Genomic DNA, 19,603 nt, shown 5'->3' with positions numbered 1-19,603 from the left:
TTGAAAGGTACAGATAGCACGAGTGAAGTAGAGGTGTGGATGTGGAACTGGGGCTTGGGGAGGTTAAGAGAGATGAGGATACTGTAGTTGAAAGTTAGAATCATGGGGCTTTGGTTTCAATAAGGATATAGCAGAAGGCACATACCCATGGGATGAAGCTGACCTACCTATTAGACTTGTGCATGCACCACTGCTTGTAGAGAATTTCAACACAGCATATACCATTCCTTCACATAATCTATCTTCCTCACTACTCAGAAAGTACTCTATCACAGGCTACTGTACTGCATACAGAAATTATTTCCGATTTTTATATACGGACTCTGCCTGTACTGCTCACAACTTACTATAAAACAAAAATACACAGATCTTGCAATCGTTGTGAAAACTCTTCTCAAAGATATTTGATTAGTAACATCTTTCTGACTTGCCATGTCAGAGAGGCTTAACAATAAGAAAGAAAAAAGTGGGGGGTTAGGTCACATATTATAGCAACGTCGAAGTTCTAAAAATAAATTTAGAAAAAAGTATCAAGGATTTTCTGGTTTAAGTCACCAGAAGGATACCCTTTTCACCATTCAAAGACATCGAGAAAGAATCTCAAAATTGCAGTAGACGAAATGTTGACCAGAAATATTTTCATCACAAGTAGTTACACTACAAAGAAATTGAGGAAAGGGTGTCAAATTTTTCGTTACAGCTAAAGAATAAAATTAATTAATCTCTCACCACTGCAGTCTAATACACAATGCAAAATTGTTACTAACAAGGCAGTAAAAGCATTACCTTTCCCAGTTAGTAAACGTGAGTTCAGACCGCCGCCTCTTCCTCAAAGGCGTTGTGGGAGTGGGCTGTTCCCACTTCCCCAGTGAATTGGTTGGTGGGGCTCGCTCATCAGTATTTCTACTTTTTTCAGCCCTACCATTACGCATGATATTCACAGAAGAGGCTGCACGCCACCACCCAGGGGAGCGACACACGGCCGCTGCCTCGACTTCGCTCGGCGAGCAGACGAAACATGGTGACACGACGCAAGCATACAAAGAGCTTCCCCCAACACTCCCTAGTCCATAGGCACTTCTCATCCCGGCCGTGCCCGAGCTAGGCGCAAATGCAGTTGCAGTCGAGGCTTGCGGCCGCCTAGAAGGCGCGGAGGGCGTAGGGCAGTGCTGGGGTCCTTCTCGGTAGTTCGTGCTCGCGCCGTACAGCCGCACCAATGGAGCAGCTGTGGACGAGGCTGTTGCTTTGCCTGCGTGTCTCGAAGAGTTTTTTCCTCTAGGGAGTCGGTCTTGGCAGATGTACATGCCACCCAAACTAACTCATTCGCAGTAGGGAGAGAGCTCAAGACAGTCTCGGCTTAGAGGTTTATTCTACGCTGATTTTCAGTCCACAATGATTCGGTGAAGAATGAAGCACACAAAAGATCCAGCCGAGGACAGGAGTGCGTACGCAGCTACCAGGACCTAAACATGCAGCAACCTCCGCCCTGGAAGGGCTTGCCGCGGCAGCGCCGAGAGCTCTGCGCATGCGTCGGAGTGGTTGCGTCATCCTGATGCCTTTCAGCCCGGGCAGAGAGGCGTAAGTCTCTCCCTCTCCGGACTAAGCGGGCTCTTCGCTTCGCTAGCGTGTACCGGCCGCAGGAGTCATGGGGAAGCTGAACGTGGTGATGCTTCGGTACCTCTCCAGGGAGCACTTCAGGGTCCTGACAGCGGTGAGTTGGTGGGGAGGCCTGGCTGGGGGAACAGGCGAGTAGGGAGAGGAAGAGAGGCCTGCCTAGCCAAGCCCTGCGCACTGACGGTTAGCATGGCCGGTTGGCTAAGCGGGGTCGCGGAGACTGGATTGGTTGTGTTGCAAACGGCAGCGGAAGAAAGGCTGCAGGAGAATGGGATCTACTTCTGTTCTCGTTGCCTCCCATAGCGTTCGATTCGATGTTGATGTTTCGCCGTGGGGAGGGCCCAGGTCGTGCCGTTCTTTCGTCAGCCGGCCGCCTCGGAGCCCCTGCTTAACGGCAGGGTGGTCGTTGGGGCTGCCCAGGTGGTGGCCACCCAGTCAGGTACCGTCACCAGTTGCTCTACACGTGCTGATTGCTTTTAGCACCCCGTCTAACGAGGAGTGAGCAAACGCTTACCAGTGCATGGCATGCTGCCATGGCTAGTGGCATGGTAAGCACAGGCCGCACCGGGTGGCCTGTCTGACTGTACTGAGGCACACGACAAAGGCACACGACAAACGACTCACCCGGAGCATCCCCATGGCCAACCTGCATCGCCGGCGGCGGTGTCCGGGCGCAGCGGGGCCGGCGGGCAGCTCCCGAGGCGACGGAGCGGATGGGTAGGCAACCGCCGGGAGCTGATGGAGCGGTCGGTGCGTCAGCACCCGGGCGGAGCGGGCGGGAAGCCGCTCCCGCCGGGGCCGGCGGCACCCATAGCTGCAGTGCAGGCAGTGGCGGGCGTCGCGGGAGCGGCAGCAGCAGGCGAACGGCCCGCTCCGACCTGCCTGCCGCCCGGCCCTCTCTCTCTGGGACAGGCACAAAAGGAAGAGATGTGCTTTTAATGACAGCATGATCTCTCTGCTACATATAGAAAACTAACGGAGAGGAGGCGGGAAGAAAGCGGGGAGCAGCGGCAGCCCCCTTGGGACTGTAGGGATGCTCCTCCGCCTGCCTTTCCACTCCCCTCCCGGCCGGGCGCTGCCGCACCGCACCGCGACTAGCACCCACCTGCCCGTACCCGCACCGGCGGCCCGACCCCGGCCGCTAGTCCCTCGCTCCCGGCACCTGGCCTGAATCCCCCACCGCTGGGGCAGCCCCAAGCTGACCTGGCTCTGCCGTGGCTCAACGTGCATCCGCCCCACATCTCTCTGCTCTCAGCCACCCATAGCTCCATATGACAGTAGGAGTACTAGTGGAAAGGCAAATTGAGCCATAGCTGTGTAAATATGAGAAAGAGTTTGATTTCAGAAAGGTAGAACAGCTCCTTCATCCACTCCCAAGATTGAAATCTAATCCGCCATTCATCTTCTGGCCAGTAAATGTGGAAGTTTCAAGGCATAATTATACAGAGGATATCAAGGAGCAGTGACCTATCTTAAAAGGTTGGGTTAAGTCATTAAAAAAAAAATGTCATCTGTGAAAAGTTATTTAATCTCAAGTGGAATCTGATGTTATTTCATTGTTGAACACAGGGGCTAACAAATCTATTTTTATTTATTCCTTTAGGTGGAAATGGGCATGAAGAACCATGAAATAGTTCCTGCTAGCTTAATTGCTTCCATTGCCAGCCTTAAACATGGTGGCTGTAATAAAATTTTGAGAGAGTTGGTGAAGCACAAACTTCTAGCTTATGAACGAACTAAAAGTGAGTTTGAATTTTGTGTTGGACTCCCTCTCGTTCTGCCCCCAATGCCTCACAGTGGTACTTGCAGAAGTATCACAGTTGGCACGTATGAGCACCCAGAGCACTTGCTGGCCTTACCTTCTCTTGGACCTACCCTGGGAATAAGGATTTGTGCAGCACCAAATGTTGTAGGTGTCTGCTGAGCTGCTTGAGCCTATAAAGATGCCAGGCAGAACAGAGGAACAGTTAACTTTCTTTTTTGCTCAGCGATGACATGAAAAATAAAAGAATCATCAGTTAGGGCAATATCCAAATGCATACAGGAATCAACCCAAATGAGTTACAGTCTTACAGTACGTAAACTGGAGCAGACTACAAAAGCCTTGTACATTTCACTCCCTCAGAAACAGCTACGAAAGTAGTTTGTATTCCCTGTTATGTGACAAGTACTAGCTGTGCAGGCCTTTGCCTGTTTCCTTCAGCCTTTTAGTTGCATCTGGCTTTGCAAGCATACTGTAGGAGTCTTCAGGAAATTCCTATCCTTTTTCTCTCAGTTCTTCAGAGTATTAAGGGTTGCTCTAGATCATTGCAACAATCCCACATCCCTGCTGTGGCTCCTGTGTGTGTATCTTTCAAAATGCTCCTTGGGTTTTTCCAGGGTATTTGAAGTACTGCCATTGCCCCTATTTAAGAGGGGGTAACTGATCTTTTGTCCAGTTGTCAATTTTCATAAAACTTGCAGGAATTTGAACATTATTATCCTTCTGTCAAATCGGGCTGATACTAGCCAGCGGGTGTTGTGTACTGTAAGCCAAAACAAGAAACAAGACAAAATTGAGATTTATTTTAAATGTAATGTGTACATAATGAGGCATGAAATGTTTTGTATTTTATTCTTACCTAGCTGTCCAGGGTTATCGGTTAACTAATGCAGGATATGATTACCTTGCTTTGAAAACTTTGTCTTCGCGACAAGTCATATACTCTGTTGGAAACCAGATGGGTGTTGGCAAAGAATCAGGTAATTAAAAAAAAAAATTTTAGTAATTTTTTTTTTAAGCAAACACAGCTGTAATGTTGCACATGTTTTGCTAGAAACTAGGTAAGTTTTCCTCTGGATAGTCACATCAGTCAATCTGTCAAACACCAAGATTGATGGGTCGCTTGTTGAAATGCTATGTGAGGTTTCTGGCTGCATTTGGATATTTCTTTACAAGAGTGTCGTTCTGCTTTGACCATTTTGTCTGATTCTTGATTCATTGCTTAAAAAGGTACTTTGCAGGCAGCGGCTGTTTGTCTCATGCTTTGTGAAGAGTTTTGAACCACTTTAGCAAAAAGACAATTTAAGCTTTTTCATCCCACTAAAAACAAGATAGTAAAGTAAAATAGGCACAAAACTATTGGAGTACTATCTTGGTTCCTCTTCTGTTTATGTAGATTGTGAGTTGACACAGCAGGTAGCTAGTGTAATTGAAGAATAAGGGGATTATTGGGGGCAAATAGTAGAAATGAAACATAGCCTGTTTGTTAACACTTTAAACGAAGAGGCTGGTCCCTGGAGTTGTCTGTCCACTCAGTAGAAAGAATGTGGCTCTTCCAGAGTGTGATGAAGAACACCAGAATCTGCCCCAGATTTCTCTCAAGGGTAGCGTTATTTGTTCTTTGTTGTGCAGATAGCCTGGGGATGTTAACCTGACTATAGGAAACTTAAGATCTCCTACTCTCAAAGACATTTCAGATCGCATCAACATTTCTTCTAATGGGGTGCCATGATCTCTTTTAACTTTTTCGTCTTCAGATCTGTAATACACAAACATAAATTTAGCTGTCTTTACTAACTGTAGTAGAACTTGCCATGCCAGAAACAGTGCTTGTGAGAAGTGAAGTAACAAACTTATCTCTGCACTTTTTCATCAGGTACTAGCTTGTTAGATACCATTTATTTCTTAGATCTATGCCATTATGTGTCTTCTAGATATTTATATTGTTGCAAATGCAGAGGAGCAACGGTTTGCATTGAAATTACATAGGCTTGGAAGAACTTCCTTTCGCAGTCTGAAAAATAAACGTGACTACCACAAGCACAGACACAAAATGTCTTGGCTGTATTTATCCCGGCTAGCAGCAATGAAGGAGTTTGCCTATATGAAGGTAGGTGGCCATTCACACAGTATCAGCAATGATGTAATAGACTGGAAGATAACTTCTCAGACTGTCTTAAGCAGTTCGTATTTGCAGTACTGATAGGATTTGCAGTTTGTTTGGTTTTTTTCCTAATGGACTTGTTTTGTGTGCTTTCCAGTGGCAATATGAAGCTTTGTTATGGAAGTCATGTGGAACAGAAGCAAGTGTCCTGAGGGAATTTCAAATTAACATTGTTATTTGTGGATAGATAATTTACATATCACCAGTTTTGCTGTTTTTTCTTTAAAATTTATTGCATAAGCTTGCAGAAACATTAAAAAGTAAGGAAGTTTACAGTTACTTCTCAGAACTATTGTTTTTTTGTTCAGCTGTCTTTTTTAATTCACGTCTTTATTTTTTAATTTACCATATTTTCAATTGTTGCTGTGCTGTTGAGGGAAATCTTGTGGTCCAGACTGGTGTGCTGATCCAAAAAGGCACACTTTGTTCTATACTGTGGGAAAAGATTTCATTTCCAAGTATATATTGCTACTCCCAGTATTCCAGACTTTTTGTCCTGCTTTAAAAAAATGCAGATGTTATATAGTGATTGAAAATTGAGAGCGGAAAACTAATTATTTACAAAAAACTGTTTTTCCCTTCTCCTTTGGTGCTATTCAATAGTACTATATACAGTATTTTCTTGTTTCTCTTAAAAAAGCTTTATAGGTTCTACTGGTGGTCTCCACAGAGAGAGAAGGACCTATTATCATCATTTAGAACCTCTATATTGGTCCAGTTGGTCCAACTCGTAAAGCATTATGTGGTCAGGACTTGTAGGAATATAATTGTGGTGGTCAGTCTTCCTGAAAAGAGAGTTGGGGGAGGATTAATTGTTTGCTGAAAAGTGATAATAGGGTAATACTAAGTAACAAAAACTGTCTTTATGTTGTTTTATCTTAGAACTCTTAGAAAAATTCACTGGTAAAAAGAGAATGAACCCATAAAGGAGTTGAGTGAATCAGGTGAATGACTAAATTTGTGTTAGAAAAGGCAAACAGGAGACCTTCAAAATATTATGACCTACATAAATGCTGGTTGTTAATATTTAAGAATGAACTTTTGTCTTAGAGCACCTGAGTATAGATTGACTGGTCGGGTAGAACTGTATTGGTACCAATTTAGCACGGAATTGTTTTCTAATGCCTGACAACCTATTCCCAGTTATCTGCTATTGATTACGTGCGCTAACAGACCATTTATGATTCTGTCATTTTTCCATTCTGTTGTCTTTTTCTTCCAGATGCACAATAATTAAACTGTAGACAACATAGCAGTGCGCTTAGTGTCTAACCTTATAAGTTTTGTTTGTCTTTCTGGTGAAAGTTCAAATGGCTATTATGCGGTCTTCCTTCTTAAGCATGTGATTTGATGTTTCCAGTTAGCATTGGAGTAATGTATGCTGCTTCCACAGTAATATTTATTGCTTATCTTAGACAGGAGTTTGTCAATATATGTAATGTTTTCTTCACTATTTAATTTTAATTTTTCAAAGTGTTGTCTCTTTCCAGGCTTTGCATGACAGACAATTTCCTGTTCCAAAACCTGTAGACTACAACAGGCATGCAGTTGTTATGGAACTTATTGATGGCTATCCTTTGTAAGTACTGACGCTTGAATTCTTTGTTATAGAAACCCTAAACAATGTTAGGTTCAATAAGGTGACAGGGTTAAGGTTTTTCCTTGTCTCGTGAGTCAATTCGGACTGCACCATGCTGAATAATGCTCTCTGGCCCACACTCACTAGCATTCTACTTAGTTATTGCCTTGCTTCTCTTATCTCTTTACTCAGATAAATTGGGTTTTTTCTTAGTCCAAAGAAACTGGTGAAATTGACTAATTTTTTAAGTAAGGAATGCATCAAAAGAGTGGTGTGACACAAGTTAGTACTGCAACTGTTTTCTATACAGAAATCACATATTCTGTATGTTATTGGATATATACAATATTTAATATAGTATCCTTCCCATTCTGCACTCCAGTTAGTCATCCTTGCTCTGGTAGTTCAGGTAAGATTATAACTCACTGTTTAAGAACTTCTGCTCTGTTTATGTAGAATACCACGTATAATCTGGTTTTGCTTCTTCAAGGAAGATTACTTTGCTTGAGTTGTTCAACATCTAGAAACATTAAATATCATTGAAGTTTGTATGTGAAGGTATGGTTGGTTTTGTTTGCAAAGCAGAATGCAGAAGATCTATATACTCGATATAATGTAGAATAACTGTAGGTGCTTATGCAGAGATTTAAAGTGTCTAGTCCTAGAACAAACCAGCCCATGTTCTTGTATAGTAATTAAGATCTTAAGTGGGCAGTTTAATCAAAAAGGAATTAACCCCAAAGCATAACAGTTGAAGAGTAACACAGAAGAGACTTCATTATACTCTGTCTCCCCACTTTCATTTGTTAAATAGTTCCACATCCATCATGTAATTGGAACACTTAACTTCCATGTGGATGTCTGCAGTGGAAGTTTACCATGCTCTCCCTGTTCTGTGATTCTAACTGGAAAGAGATAAGTAGTAGATATTATTTCAAATATGCCCAGATCAAAGAATCCCCAAATAGTTGGGGTTGGAAGGGACCTCTGACAGTCATCTGGTCCAAACACCCTGCTCGAGCAGGGCCACCTAGAGCCTGTTGCCAGTTTTTCTATTGTCCATTGCCTAAGTTGAAAAACTAGCGTGGAGTTGGTAACTTACGGTAAACAGTTGTTACGCACTCCCTGAGAGGTCCAGGGTTATTCAAAGTTCCTGCCAAACTGGACTTCCCTTTTCATAGTCTACCTACTGTATTTCACATCTCACAGAATCACAGAATGGTTGAGATTGGAAGGGACCTCTGGAGGTCATCTGTTTCAACCGCTTTGCTTGAGCAGGACCACCCAGAGCTGGTTGTGCTGGATCGTGTCCAGATGACCTTTGAATGTCTCTAATGAGGGAGACTCCACAACTTCTGTGGGCAACCTGTGCCAGTACTCAGTCACCCTCACAATGGAAGAAGTGTTTCCTGTGTTCAGACAGACCCTCCTCTGTTTCCGTTTGTGCCCTTTGGCTCTTGTCCTCTCACTGGGCATCACTGAAAAAAGCCTGGCTCTGTCTTCTTTGTGCCCTCCCTTCAGGTATATGTGTATATGAGCTTTCTCTTCTGCAGGTTGAACAGTCTTTCCTCATAGGAGAGATGCTCCAGTCTCTTCATTATCTTTGTGGCCCTTCATTGGACTCTCTCCAGTATGTCCACATCTCTCCTGTACTGGTGATCGCAGAACTGGACACATTACTCCAGGTGTGGCCTCACCACTGCTGAGTAGACGCAAAGGATCACCTCCCTCGACCTGCTGGCAATGCTTTATCTAATGCAGCCAAGGATACCATTAGCTGCCTTTGCAGCACAGGCACATTGCTGGCTCATACTCACCTCGGTGTCCACCAAGATCCCCAGGTCCTTTTCTGCCAAGCTGCTTTCCAGCTGGGTGACACCCAGTGTACACTGGTGCATGAAGTTGTTCCTTCCCCCAGGTGCAGGACTTTGCACTGCTCATTGAACTTCATGAGGTTGATGCTGCCCCATTTCTCCAGCCTGTTGAGGTCCCTCTGGTTGGCAGCATGACCCTCTGGCATATCAGCCACTCCTAGTTTGACGTTGTCTGCAAACCCTGCCCCATCGTACAGCTCATTAATGAAGTTGTTAAACAGTCCTGGAACCACTTTTGACTGCTGGGGTACACTGCTAGTAACTGGCGTGCAACTAGACTTTGTTTCAGGCAATTTTCAATCCACCTCACTGTCTGCACATCCAGACCATACATCAACAGCTTCCCTATGAGAGTCTTACGGGAGACAGTGTCAAAGCCTTACTGATGTCCAGGTAGATAATATCCACTGCTGTCCCCCCATCTAGTAGGCCAGTCACTTCATCAGAAAAGTTTATCAAGTTGGTCAGGCGTGACTTTTCCTGATGAAGTTGAGTAGTCTGGATAATTTTCTTCTCTTTGATGTGCCTGACAGTGGTTTCCAGCATTAGCAGCTCCATCACCTTCCCAGGGCTTGAGGTAAGGCTGACCAGCCTATAATTCCCTGAGTGCTTTTTCTTGCCCCTCTCAAAGATGGGAGTGACATTTGTCTTTCTTCAATCTTCAGCTATTTTTCCTAGTCACCCTCATTGACCGATGATTATCAAGAGTGCCCTTGCAATGGCACCTGCCAGCTTCCTGAGCACTCAAGGATACATCCCATCAGGATTCATGGACTTGTGTATGTCCAGTTTTCTTGAGTGTTCCCTGATTTGATGCTCTTCTACCAAGGGTGCATTTTACTTGCTCCAACCCTTACCCCTGGTCCCTGGGACCAGACATTCCTATCTCAAAAGATACCAGTTAACATGACTTCCAAATTCAAAGAGCAAGTGGGACATTTTATGATACAGACTTGTGGCTATGAGCAGTGTTACCAATTAATTTTGCTATGAATAGGAAAGTGTTCAACATGAGCCTGTTACAGAGCTTCTAGGCTTCCATTGTTTGTTCTTTATATTGTACAAATGATCCATTCTCATAATACACTAGTGCTGCACTTGGACCAAAATATTCCACATGATAATTCTTACATGCTGACCAGTTCTTGACAGTGTATGGTACAATACGGTAAACTGCCTTTTTACTTTCTACTTTTTACTTTTACATCTTATAAAGACCAAATGATTTGTATTTTGCCAGTTAAGGTACTGTGCTTTCTCAGGTATGTGTTAGGAATGATTTAAGAGTTTTTCTTTTGTTTCTTTTTCTTTTCCCCTAACTAAGTCTAGAAAATAGGGTTTTGTAAAAGAAAATGTCATGGGGCATTTGAATTTGAATACAGGAAGACTTGGTTCCTACTGGCACCATAAGATTACTTACAAATAGGAGAGACAGGAAAATTTACGGCTCCATTATTTAAATAATGCATCATGACAGTGGTGCCTGATGGGAGACAACGAGCACAATTTGAAATGAGATTTAGCAGGAGACATTTTTTCCCGTTGAAGACAGTGAGGCAGTAGCACAGGGTGCTTGAGGCAGCTGCACAGTCCTTCCCCATCTCTGGAATTTTTCAAGTCCCAACTAGACAAAGCCTTGAGCAATCTGATCTGATCTCAGAGTTGACTGAGGTTTGAGGAGGGTATTGGACTGGAGACCTGAGGGCACTTTTAACTTGAATTACCCTGGCATTCTGTCATATACTTTGTCTATATTTTTAAATTAAGTCTTTCAAGGTTCAGAATATTTATTTTATTTTGTTTAACTTTCCAGGTGCCAGGTGCACCAAATGGAAGATCCTGCCTCTGTCTACAGTGAATTAATGGATCTAATTGTAAAACTTGCCAGTCATGGTTTGATTCATGGTGATTTCAATGAATTTAATCTCATATTAGATAATGATGACCATATCACTATGATTGATTTCCCTCAGATGATCTCAACATCACATGCAAATGCTGAATGGTAAGTTCAAATCTAAAGATGTTTTCAAAGTAAATCTGGCAAATGCTGATGACAGCAAATAGTCAACCATGACTTTTTTCCATAAGCCTGTTTCTGATTCTTTTTCTACCATTGTTGTCATGCTTTTCCAGTCTAAACAATTCTATGATTGTATGCAGCACAAATAACGTTCCAAACACAGTTTGATTTATGAGTGAGTACAAATGTCTCTTTAGGATAAATATGTAATTAATTGCTTCTCAGAGAGAATGATGTTTTGCAGTTAAGAAATGCTTAGAAGTAAACTGCATGCAGTTGTGTCCATAGCCTTTTGTCTGGGGATCACTAATTCTCAAATGAAATCAGTAAAAGACAAGAAATGTAGGGTAAGGTTTGTCATTGCAGTAGACTTCATTACCTTTATTTTGTGTCTGTACAATTCTGTATTTTTTACAGGTATTTTGACAGGGATGTTAGCTGTATTAAGGAGTTCTTTAAGAAACGCTTCAACTATGAGAGTGAGCTCTTCCCAGCATTCAAAGACATCAGGTAGAAACTGCCAGATGAATTTGAGTTCTCCTATTTATGGTATTTGTGTTGGTTTTGTGAGAAAAATCGGTGTCTGTGAGAGATACGTGTAGGAAAAATGAAGAAAATAGGCCCAACTATGCAGTTTTAAATTATGTTTTTGTCATTCCTATTGTGTTTTCTTCAACTGAAGTTACTGTAAGTGGTTGCGAAAAGCTAAAGTGTGCTTTAAAATCCACTGCTGCCTCCTTTGCCTTTCCTCCTGCAGGTAAGGAAGAGAGATCAAGCTGAAAGTTTGAACCAAATGGTAAATAACTAGGAAATCTTAACAGTGATGCAGAATCCCACTTCTCAAAGCCTGTTTGACAGTTCTAGTATACTGAGGATTAATTAGGGCTTCAATTTTAGATTTATTTTTAAATGCCAGTAAATATGGGGATTGCATCTTCAAACACATTCAAAATTTTCATCCTAATGTCTTTTGTCCCTTTCGAAAAGTAAAGTAATTTTTCACGTATTTTAAGACTGAAGCTGTTGCAATGAAAAGGGTTTTCTTTCATTCTGAATTATTTTCCAGAGGGGTACCACACCTGGATCAGTCTCTGTGTGTCAGTGTACTGTTTATTCTTCTGTTCACTTAAACATAAATTGAACTTAAAGCTAAATTGTTTTCCTGCTAAAATAAAATAATTTCCTGTAAATAAATAAACAAGCAAATAAATGCTGGTTATGGAGGTGGAATCATCTTCCGTAAAAGTTGGCTTCTTTTAGATCTTTACTTGACCTAAAGCTCAGCGCTATAATGTGGTGTTCTCTGTGTTTCAACAGAATATATCCTCTTTTTTTATGGTATGGATAATTATAGTCTAGCTTGATTAGTATTTTTAATCCAAGATGTGGCATATTGGTAGCTTGGTGATTTGGCATATTAAAAGAAAACATACTTCTTTCACAGGAGACAGTGTTCTCTTGATAGAGAGATTGCTGCCAGCGGCTATACAAAAGAAATCCTGGAAGATGGTGAACTGCTTTACCCACCAGGTTCTGATGAGGATGATAATACAACAGAGGTATCAGAATTTGTAGAAGATGCTGAGAATAAGCTCAACTTCTTCAGCAAAGATAAAGAAAACAATGCAGGCTTCATGTATGAAGTGGGTGATTTCTCTGAAAGCAGAACCTCCAGCAACTTTATGTGTAGCGATGAAGAGGCTGATACAACTGGAAGTAGTGAAAATACACAAAGGTTGAATATGTCAAAGTTGAGTTCAGCCTTAGAAAAAGTTGAAGGGCAAGCTATGCTGTGGAAGTCCGGTGAAGATGCAGAGAGTTCTGCAGTTGCTTTTTTTAAGGGCAAAAGCGTAACTGAAAATGCTGCTGAAGTCAAAAATCGGGCAGATCAAGGAGGGTGCTGTAATGATAAGAATGAAGACAAATGCCCTGATCTGGTTGACTTGTCAACTTTAAATGAGAAATTCAGGCATTACAGGTAATATAATAGTATTAATAATATTATTATAGGTAACCTGTTGATTGGTACTACATACATAATGCTTCATATGTAATTTGTGACAGATCAGTTGTCCAGCTGTGTAATAGTATGAATGGGAGAACATGTCTTGGATTTAATTCATAGACCAACTTACTTTCTATGGTGGAATTTTTTTTCCCCTTTTTCTTTATTTCAGTTAATAATGGTAGTGAAAGAGTTCTGATCTTGAAATACTGCTTCTAAATAACTTGTGAATAAGTTCGTAGTGTGAATGCTCTGTCTCAAAACCAAATTATTCTGCTGCTCACTCAGATGAAGTTAGCAAGACCAAGCTGCTTGGAATGTATTATTCAAATGCACTGTACTGTGTGTTTTTAATTCCTTTCCTGACATACTTAGAAGTTGCTGCTTACCTGTAGGCTATCCCCTTGTACATGAAATTCTGAGTTTGCCAGCCCACCATGTACCTGGATGCATATACCAAGCTCATACTCACCCTCATCTGCTTTTGCTTTTTAGCAAAATGACTTGTCAAAACATAGTGCAGAATCTGAAATTTATTTTTTTTAGTGTTCTGAAGCTTTTTTTCGTGTGCTTGGTATACCTGTGGCTACTGTGCAACGAATTCTTCTTTTCATAAAATGCCTATTTTGAACAACTTGCATTAATATTTAAAATATAAATGTTTTGTAGTACTTCCATGTTCTGTTGGGAGTTTTCAGATTATATCTCAAAAAGTTAGGACTAAAACATGATGCTCATAAATGCAAAGGATGTTTATCGTGCTAGTGGAATAAAACATTGATATATGTATTTTAGAAATGAAGAGAGTATCGTTCATATTGCTGAGCCCAGAACAAGGACTGTAAGTATCACATCAATCAGAAGTTTTGGAAGCTGTTCAACCTTTCCGGCGGTAAATATTATTGTTATTATGTTATTATCTAGTTTACTGTCAGGCCATGTTAAATTGTACATAGCTATACATAGTACTTATTTGTAAAGATGTTCTCTAGCATTAATTATCTTTAAAGAAACTGTTACCATGTACCTCTTTGGTGTGCATTTTCATGCCTACAGAAAAACAGGACTGGTACTTCTGTAATTGTTTACAGGGAATGATTTCCAGCGCTTCCCTTCATGTATTGCTCTTTGCTCTTTCACCAAAGCTCTACATCAGCATGAAGAACTCTCATTTAGCCAGTAACAGGCTAATGCAGGTTAACGTGTGTTAATTCACTAACATATAATCCGTTCATTAATTTCTGTTGCTAGCCACAATTAATATTTGTTATTTTAAAGGTGGATGCTTGAGTCAAGATTTAGTTTGGCCATTTTCAGCTGTCGTCTTAGAGATTTCACCATGCTCTTGTCTGAAACATTTATATGACCTCACTTCAGTAGTGATTTCTTCAGCATTACGCATTTATTTGACTTTCTGCATTATATGAACCAGAACATTTTACAGCAGAGTTTAACATCTTTTTCTTCAATCCCAGTGTCTACGCTAGTCAGTATGGCTACCCCTCTCACATTTTTTAAATTGCATTTTCATTTTAAAAGGAAGCAATTCCAATGTTCTTTATTAGTTATAAAGTATTCTTGTACAAAACAGGAAGAAACTTCTTTCAGCTGACAGCTGATCCATGAGGTATTTTTTCCATTAGGTCAGGCTACATACTTGCCATTGTAAATATGGGTACCTATGTTCAGTCTTATTTTCATTTGCAGCTGGGAGCAGAAGAGCTGAAAAACATAGTTTGGGGAAGATGTAACTGTAGTTTCAGCTCTTTCATGACATGTACCAAAAGTAAATATATACTTTTTCAATTTGTGTCTTTCAAAGCATTTCTATTGGCTAATTAGAGTATTAGTCCTAGAAATACTATATCTGAAATCTTTAGTGCTGGCAAGAGTGATTTTTTTTTTTTTCTTTTTTTTTTTTTTAGATTAGACTTGATCTTCATTTACAGTCTTTTCAGTCTGCTACTTGCTGTTTAAGTACTTTTCTAACAAAAGCTTTGCTACTGTCATATCAAATGATTTGTTATTCTGTGGAGCAGCCTTGTTTTACACAAGGTGCCTGTCAGTGGCTATAATCTTCACAGAATAGTTGGCTGCTTTACTCTTTCATTTTTGGATGTTTTTTTTTAAGATAAGTATTTTAAAGATAGACCAATAACCAATAAAGTTACATGTGTAAATAAACATTAAGGAACAGCATGTTTGCATCTTGTCTGAGACAGTTTTTTACAGGACTTCATGCTAGGAGAAAAAAACAACTTCGATCTTTGTCATCACAGCTTTTATTCTAGGGGATGGCATTGTATCTTCTTAAGGAGACAAAGGATTAAGTTAAAACTATGTGATGAAGTAAAGAAGAGCTGGGGTGACCTAGCAGGAATTCCCTAGCTTCTGGTCCATGCAATCTTTTTTTTTTTTTTTTTTCCTCTCCTTTTCTTCTGAGTTTGCTAATTCAAGAGTGCAGAATTTAAATAAAAATAAATTTAAAAAATCAGTGCTACTAAGTCCTGTAAAGGAAATTACATGAAATTGTACTGCTGTATGCCACTTGGTGGTAGCAGTAGTCATTAAATAGCTGTAGAAACCTTTTTGAGTGTTTAGAGGATGTATGATTATTCTATAGGCAGACACAAAAAAGGTGTTATAAATATGTAAATGGCATTTACATACCTAATCTTCTGTTCTAAAAGAAAGACAAGAGCACTTTAGCGGAAAAGTTTTCAAGAGATTCAGCCACCTAAATAACTTTATCCTGCACCAATTTACCTTGCATAATGCTTTCACTTACATGCTTTTATGCTGAGTAAAATAACATTTCTGCCCATTGCTGAATCTGATTTTTAGAGTGTTAGAGCTAAAGAAACAATAGGTATAATGAGCTATTTGTAACATAAGAAAATCGTTACAAAACTGAAAATGTGAAATAATGGCACTGCAGTAAGATCTACTGGGCTGCTTAGAGCTGATGCCTCTTACTGCTTCTAGCATTTATCTGTTGTTTATGCAGCTTGCTTTCTGTTCAGTGGAGAAAATATATTAAAACATAAGGAGATTTTTAAATTGATCATATAAACGATACTGCCATTGTTTATATATGCCTAATAGCAGTAGGTTGCAGTCATGACTTGGAGACTGTGCCAAAAAGAGAAAGCATCATGAATTTTGGAAAATCGGCTATTCCGGATGAAGTAAGATATCTTCCTGTGCTTGTATGAATCTTTATATGCCCTGATATAATTTAATTAGAAGAAACAATGTGAATGATCAAAAATTGAATAATAAAATGTAAATCTGTTTACTGTAAAACATTTCTCAGTATTTGCTCACATTTAGGTTATGATGACGGAAAGATTAGAGAGTCTTTCTACTATGTCCTATGGTTGAGCAATAGAATTTGGTGAATTTACATGATGTTTACATGTTAAAGACTTCTGGTATCCATCTTGCAAAATTTCTTGTAGCAAATTTTGTATAACCTAGTCATCTGTCCTGGACCAGAGTGGGAGAAGTAGAGAAGCCTTCTTTCAGGGTTCTGCCTATAGAAAACACAGAATGACAGATGCTTTGTTGGCAAAAGAAGAACATCAGTGCAACGGTTTCGATTAGTTCTGTTCAGTTTTTCTTCATGTTTATTTTTAAAGAGAACCTGCAACTTTTATTTCCATAGAGCTCATGGTTAAATACTGAGTGCTGTTAAGCACCCAAGGAAAGAAGAACGCATCACACGCAACTGTGTTTTTTAATCCACATTTTGACAGTCAGCCTGCATGTGACATAGGAAACTGCTGTTCAGGTGGTTCCTTAATTATTGCAAGATTCCTGATGAAACCAGGATTGAGAACTGGATTTATTGACTACCTTGTGTTTTGTTACTTTAGTTGTATTAGTGACAGCAATTCTTAAAGAGCATAACTTGCCAAAATCATGCTTTCTGGTTCCTGATTTACTGCCCACCAACTTAACTTCACTGTAGCATATGAAGTAGTAAGCAATCAAGAAAGCACAACAAGGCAAGTGAAGGGGTACGTGTGAAGGAAATGTAATTAGACGGATATTTTTCCTTTTGTCCAGTTACTTGGACATCAGCAGATATTTTATTAAGGGCAGATTTATCGCTTGATATGACTTTTTTTTTAATGCTTTATTAATTTGAATAAAAATAAAACACTCCTTTGGGATTTCCAACAAGATATGATACTGTCATGATGAAATAGAGAGATTAAAATAATTTGATTTCTCTTTTTCTTCCAAGACAAGGTATGTAAATATGCACTCAATATCAGTGCAGCAGCTTGAGCTGGGGTGATTTTCCAAATGACAAAACGTCGCCATAATCTATTAAATCATGGCTTCGATTTTTATTATGGATATCTATATATCCATAACATGCATATATATGGAAATTGCCAACATAACGGAGAGCACAACTCAAAATGAAAACATAGGTATAAATAACAGGTGAAATTTCATGAAACTACTGCAGTTTTATGGCAGTAACAGTCACTGCTGCTGTGTCAGTACTTTTGCTGTAGAGGCATGAGACAATCCTGACCTTGTGAATCTTTAACAAGAGTGCCTCACAATAGGAGAAAACTGGAGGAGGAATTGTAAACTACTCCCGACTGCCTGCCTTTTTTAGCCACACTTGTGGTAAAGAGTTGTTGTTTTTCATTAGAATCATACTCAGATCTTTGTAATCCAAACTTTAAAAAAACCAGGGTGCTAATAAAATAGGCACAAACCAAATAATTACTGCAGAACATTAAATGTTCTATTGGTCCTTTTTTTTTTTCTTTTTTTAACTTAAAAGACATTTGTCTAATCTTCAAGCATAGAATATTAGCATCTCTTACATTTTTGTAGAAGTCATGTGTTTTGCACCAAGAGGTACTGGTCCTTTATGATCCACTGAAACTCTGTAAGGTATGATTTTAAATGCTATTTATTGGAGCTAAGACTATCAGAAGAGTATAGCATAAACTATATGCTCCCCTTTAGATGCTGGGAGGCCTGAGGGCGTAGCATTGAACAGGACTCCAGTACACATGCTGCACTCCAGGTAGACCTTGTCCATAGCAGAGAATCTCTATTTTCAGTCAGTTGAGCTATTTTATGATTTTCTTACAAGGAAACAATTCTGTTCACCCTTTCTACAGTCCAGCTGAACTGATATGCATGTGAGAACTTGCTGCACGTTTAGGTAAAGGCAGGGCCACACAGGACACCTAATTTCCGGTACTGAGCAGGAGCTGGCTTAGTTTATCCTACTGCCAACAGATCAGTGCAGCACAGCACAGGCCTGAAGACAGCCCTGCACATGCAGCTTAGTGCAACACAGCACAGACCTGGGCTTACTCCTGTTAACTGTTGTGCACATCACTGACTTCTCGATGTACAGAGGTCTTCAGATTAGGATCATCCGTGTTCATGTTGGTACGGAAAATGCAGTATCGTTGTGCCATGTCTTCATACTAAATGACCTTCAAAAAGTTCTGATACTGAATTGTTTGTTTATTTGTAGGAACTTGTAAAACAGAAGATAAAGCGTCAACTGACCAAACGTCAAAAGTCTGCTCTGAGGCAACGGCTGCAAAAAGGAGAGGCAAATATTTATACCAAACAACGTCGAGAAAATATGCACAACATTAAGTCAAGCTTGGATGCAGCTAGTTTCTGGGGATAATTTATTAAAGCTCCCATGGAACATCAGAAAACTCATAATGTGTGCAGTTGAAAGAATTATGCTAATAACCAATAATCCTTTTGTATAGTGGAGCAGTCTCTTCTATACAACTGAATGTTTTTTCTGGAAGTTAACCTCATTGTGGTTCCTGTGATTTTGATTGGGGGATTTTGTTTTGTGTTTCTGGTTAAAACTGTTAACTGTAATTTAAATTAAATGCATATTACCAGCTAAGATCATTTAACTACAGTGATTTCCAGCAGTATCTTCTTGTAAATCGATTGTACTGTATTTGTATAGATTAAAGATCTGTTGTGCAGAGGATTCCTCTTAAGAAGGAAGGAAGGGAAATTTTAAAAAACAACTTCTGCAATTACAAGAAATTTATTTTTAGAATGTTGCCTTCATGTTACAAACAGATACTTGTTTGGTTAATTAAAAATCACAAATAGGAACCTGATAACAGTTAGTACTTTAAGATTTCTTTTGTATCTGTACAAACACAAGCAATCCATATGATGAATTAACATTCTTTGAAGCCAGTTATTCACTTATTTTTTCCTTCACTCCAAGATGTCCCTTACAAATCGTGGACAGAAAAACATGTAATAATAAGAGTGTTGTACAGACCTGGCAAGCACTCAGATTTTTAATGTGCCTGTGCAGTTACCAATAGATTTAATTCCTTTGTGTCTAATAACTTACATAAAGTGATGAGGATTCTGGAACTTCTCTTTTCAAAATTATTACCATAACTTTTACTATGCTATCTCCTTGGGTTCTGAAGACGTAGGAGAAAAACAAGTATCTTTAATTTTTTTTAATTACTTATTTTAAGCAAGATATGTCTAGTAATAAAATTAAATTACGCTTGTATTTTAAAAACACATAGTAAGGAC

The 19,603-nt window shown here is 39.9% G+C and overlaps 1 protein-coding gene across 1 annotated transcript; it reads left to right on the top strand.

Annotated features, from left to right (window-relative positions):
• Window positions 1–1,645: 1,645 nt before the first annotated feature.
• RIOK2 (RIO kinase 2) lies at window positions 1,646–18,704 on the top strand (the record flags this gene model as incomplete). Its single annotated transcript, XM_082012828.1, has 10 exons — window positions 1,646–1,711; window positions 3,218–3,356; window positions 4,240–4,356; window positions 5,311–5,486; window positions 7,031–7,119; window positions 10,807–10,998; window positions 11,434–11,526; window positions 12,461–12,994; window positions 13,817–13,913; window positions 18,543–18,704. The coding sequence occupies 10 exons, from the start codon at window positions 1,646–1,648 to the stop codon at window positions 18,702–18,704; spliced, it is 1,665 nt and encodes a 554-aa protein (XP_081868954.1).
• Between the last annotated feature and the right edge of the window lie 899 nt (window positions 18,705–19,603).

This window comes from Phaethon aethereus (genome assembly GCF_964289735.1).
Source record: "Phaethon aethereus genome assembly, chromosome: Z".
Classification (NCBI taxonomy): domain Eukaryota; kingdom Metazoa; phylum Chordata; class Aves; order Phaethontiformes; family Phaethontidae; genus Phaethon; species Phaethon aethereus.
The sequence above is the reverse complement of the archived record's forward strand: the minus strand, read 5'-3'. Positions and strand labels throughout refer to the sequence as shown.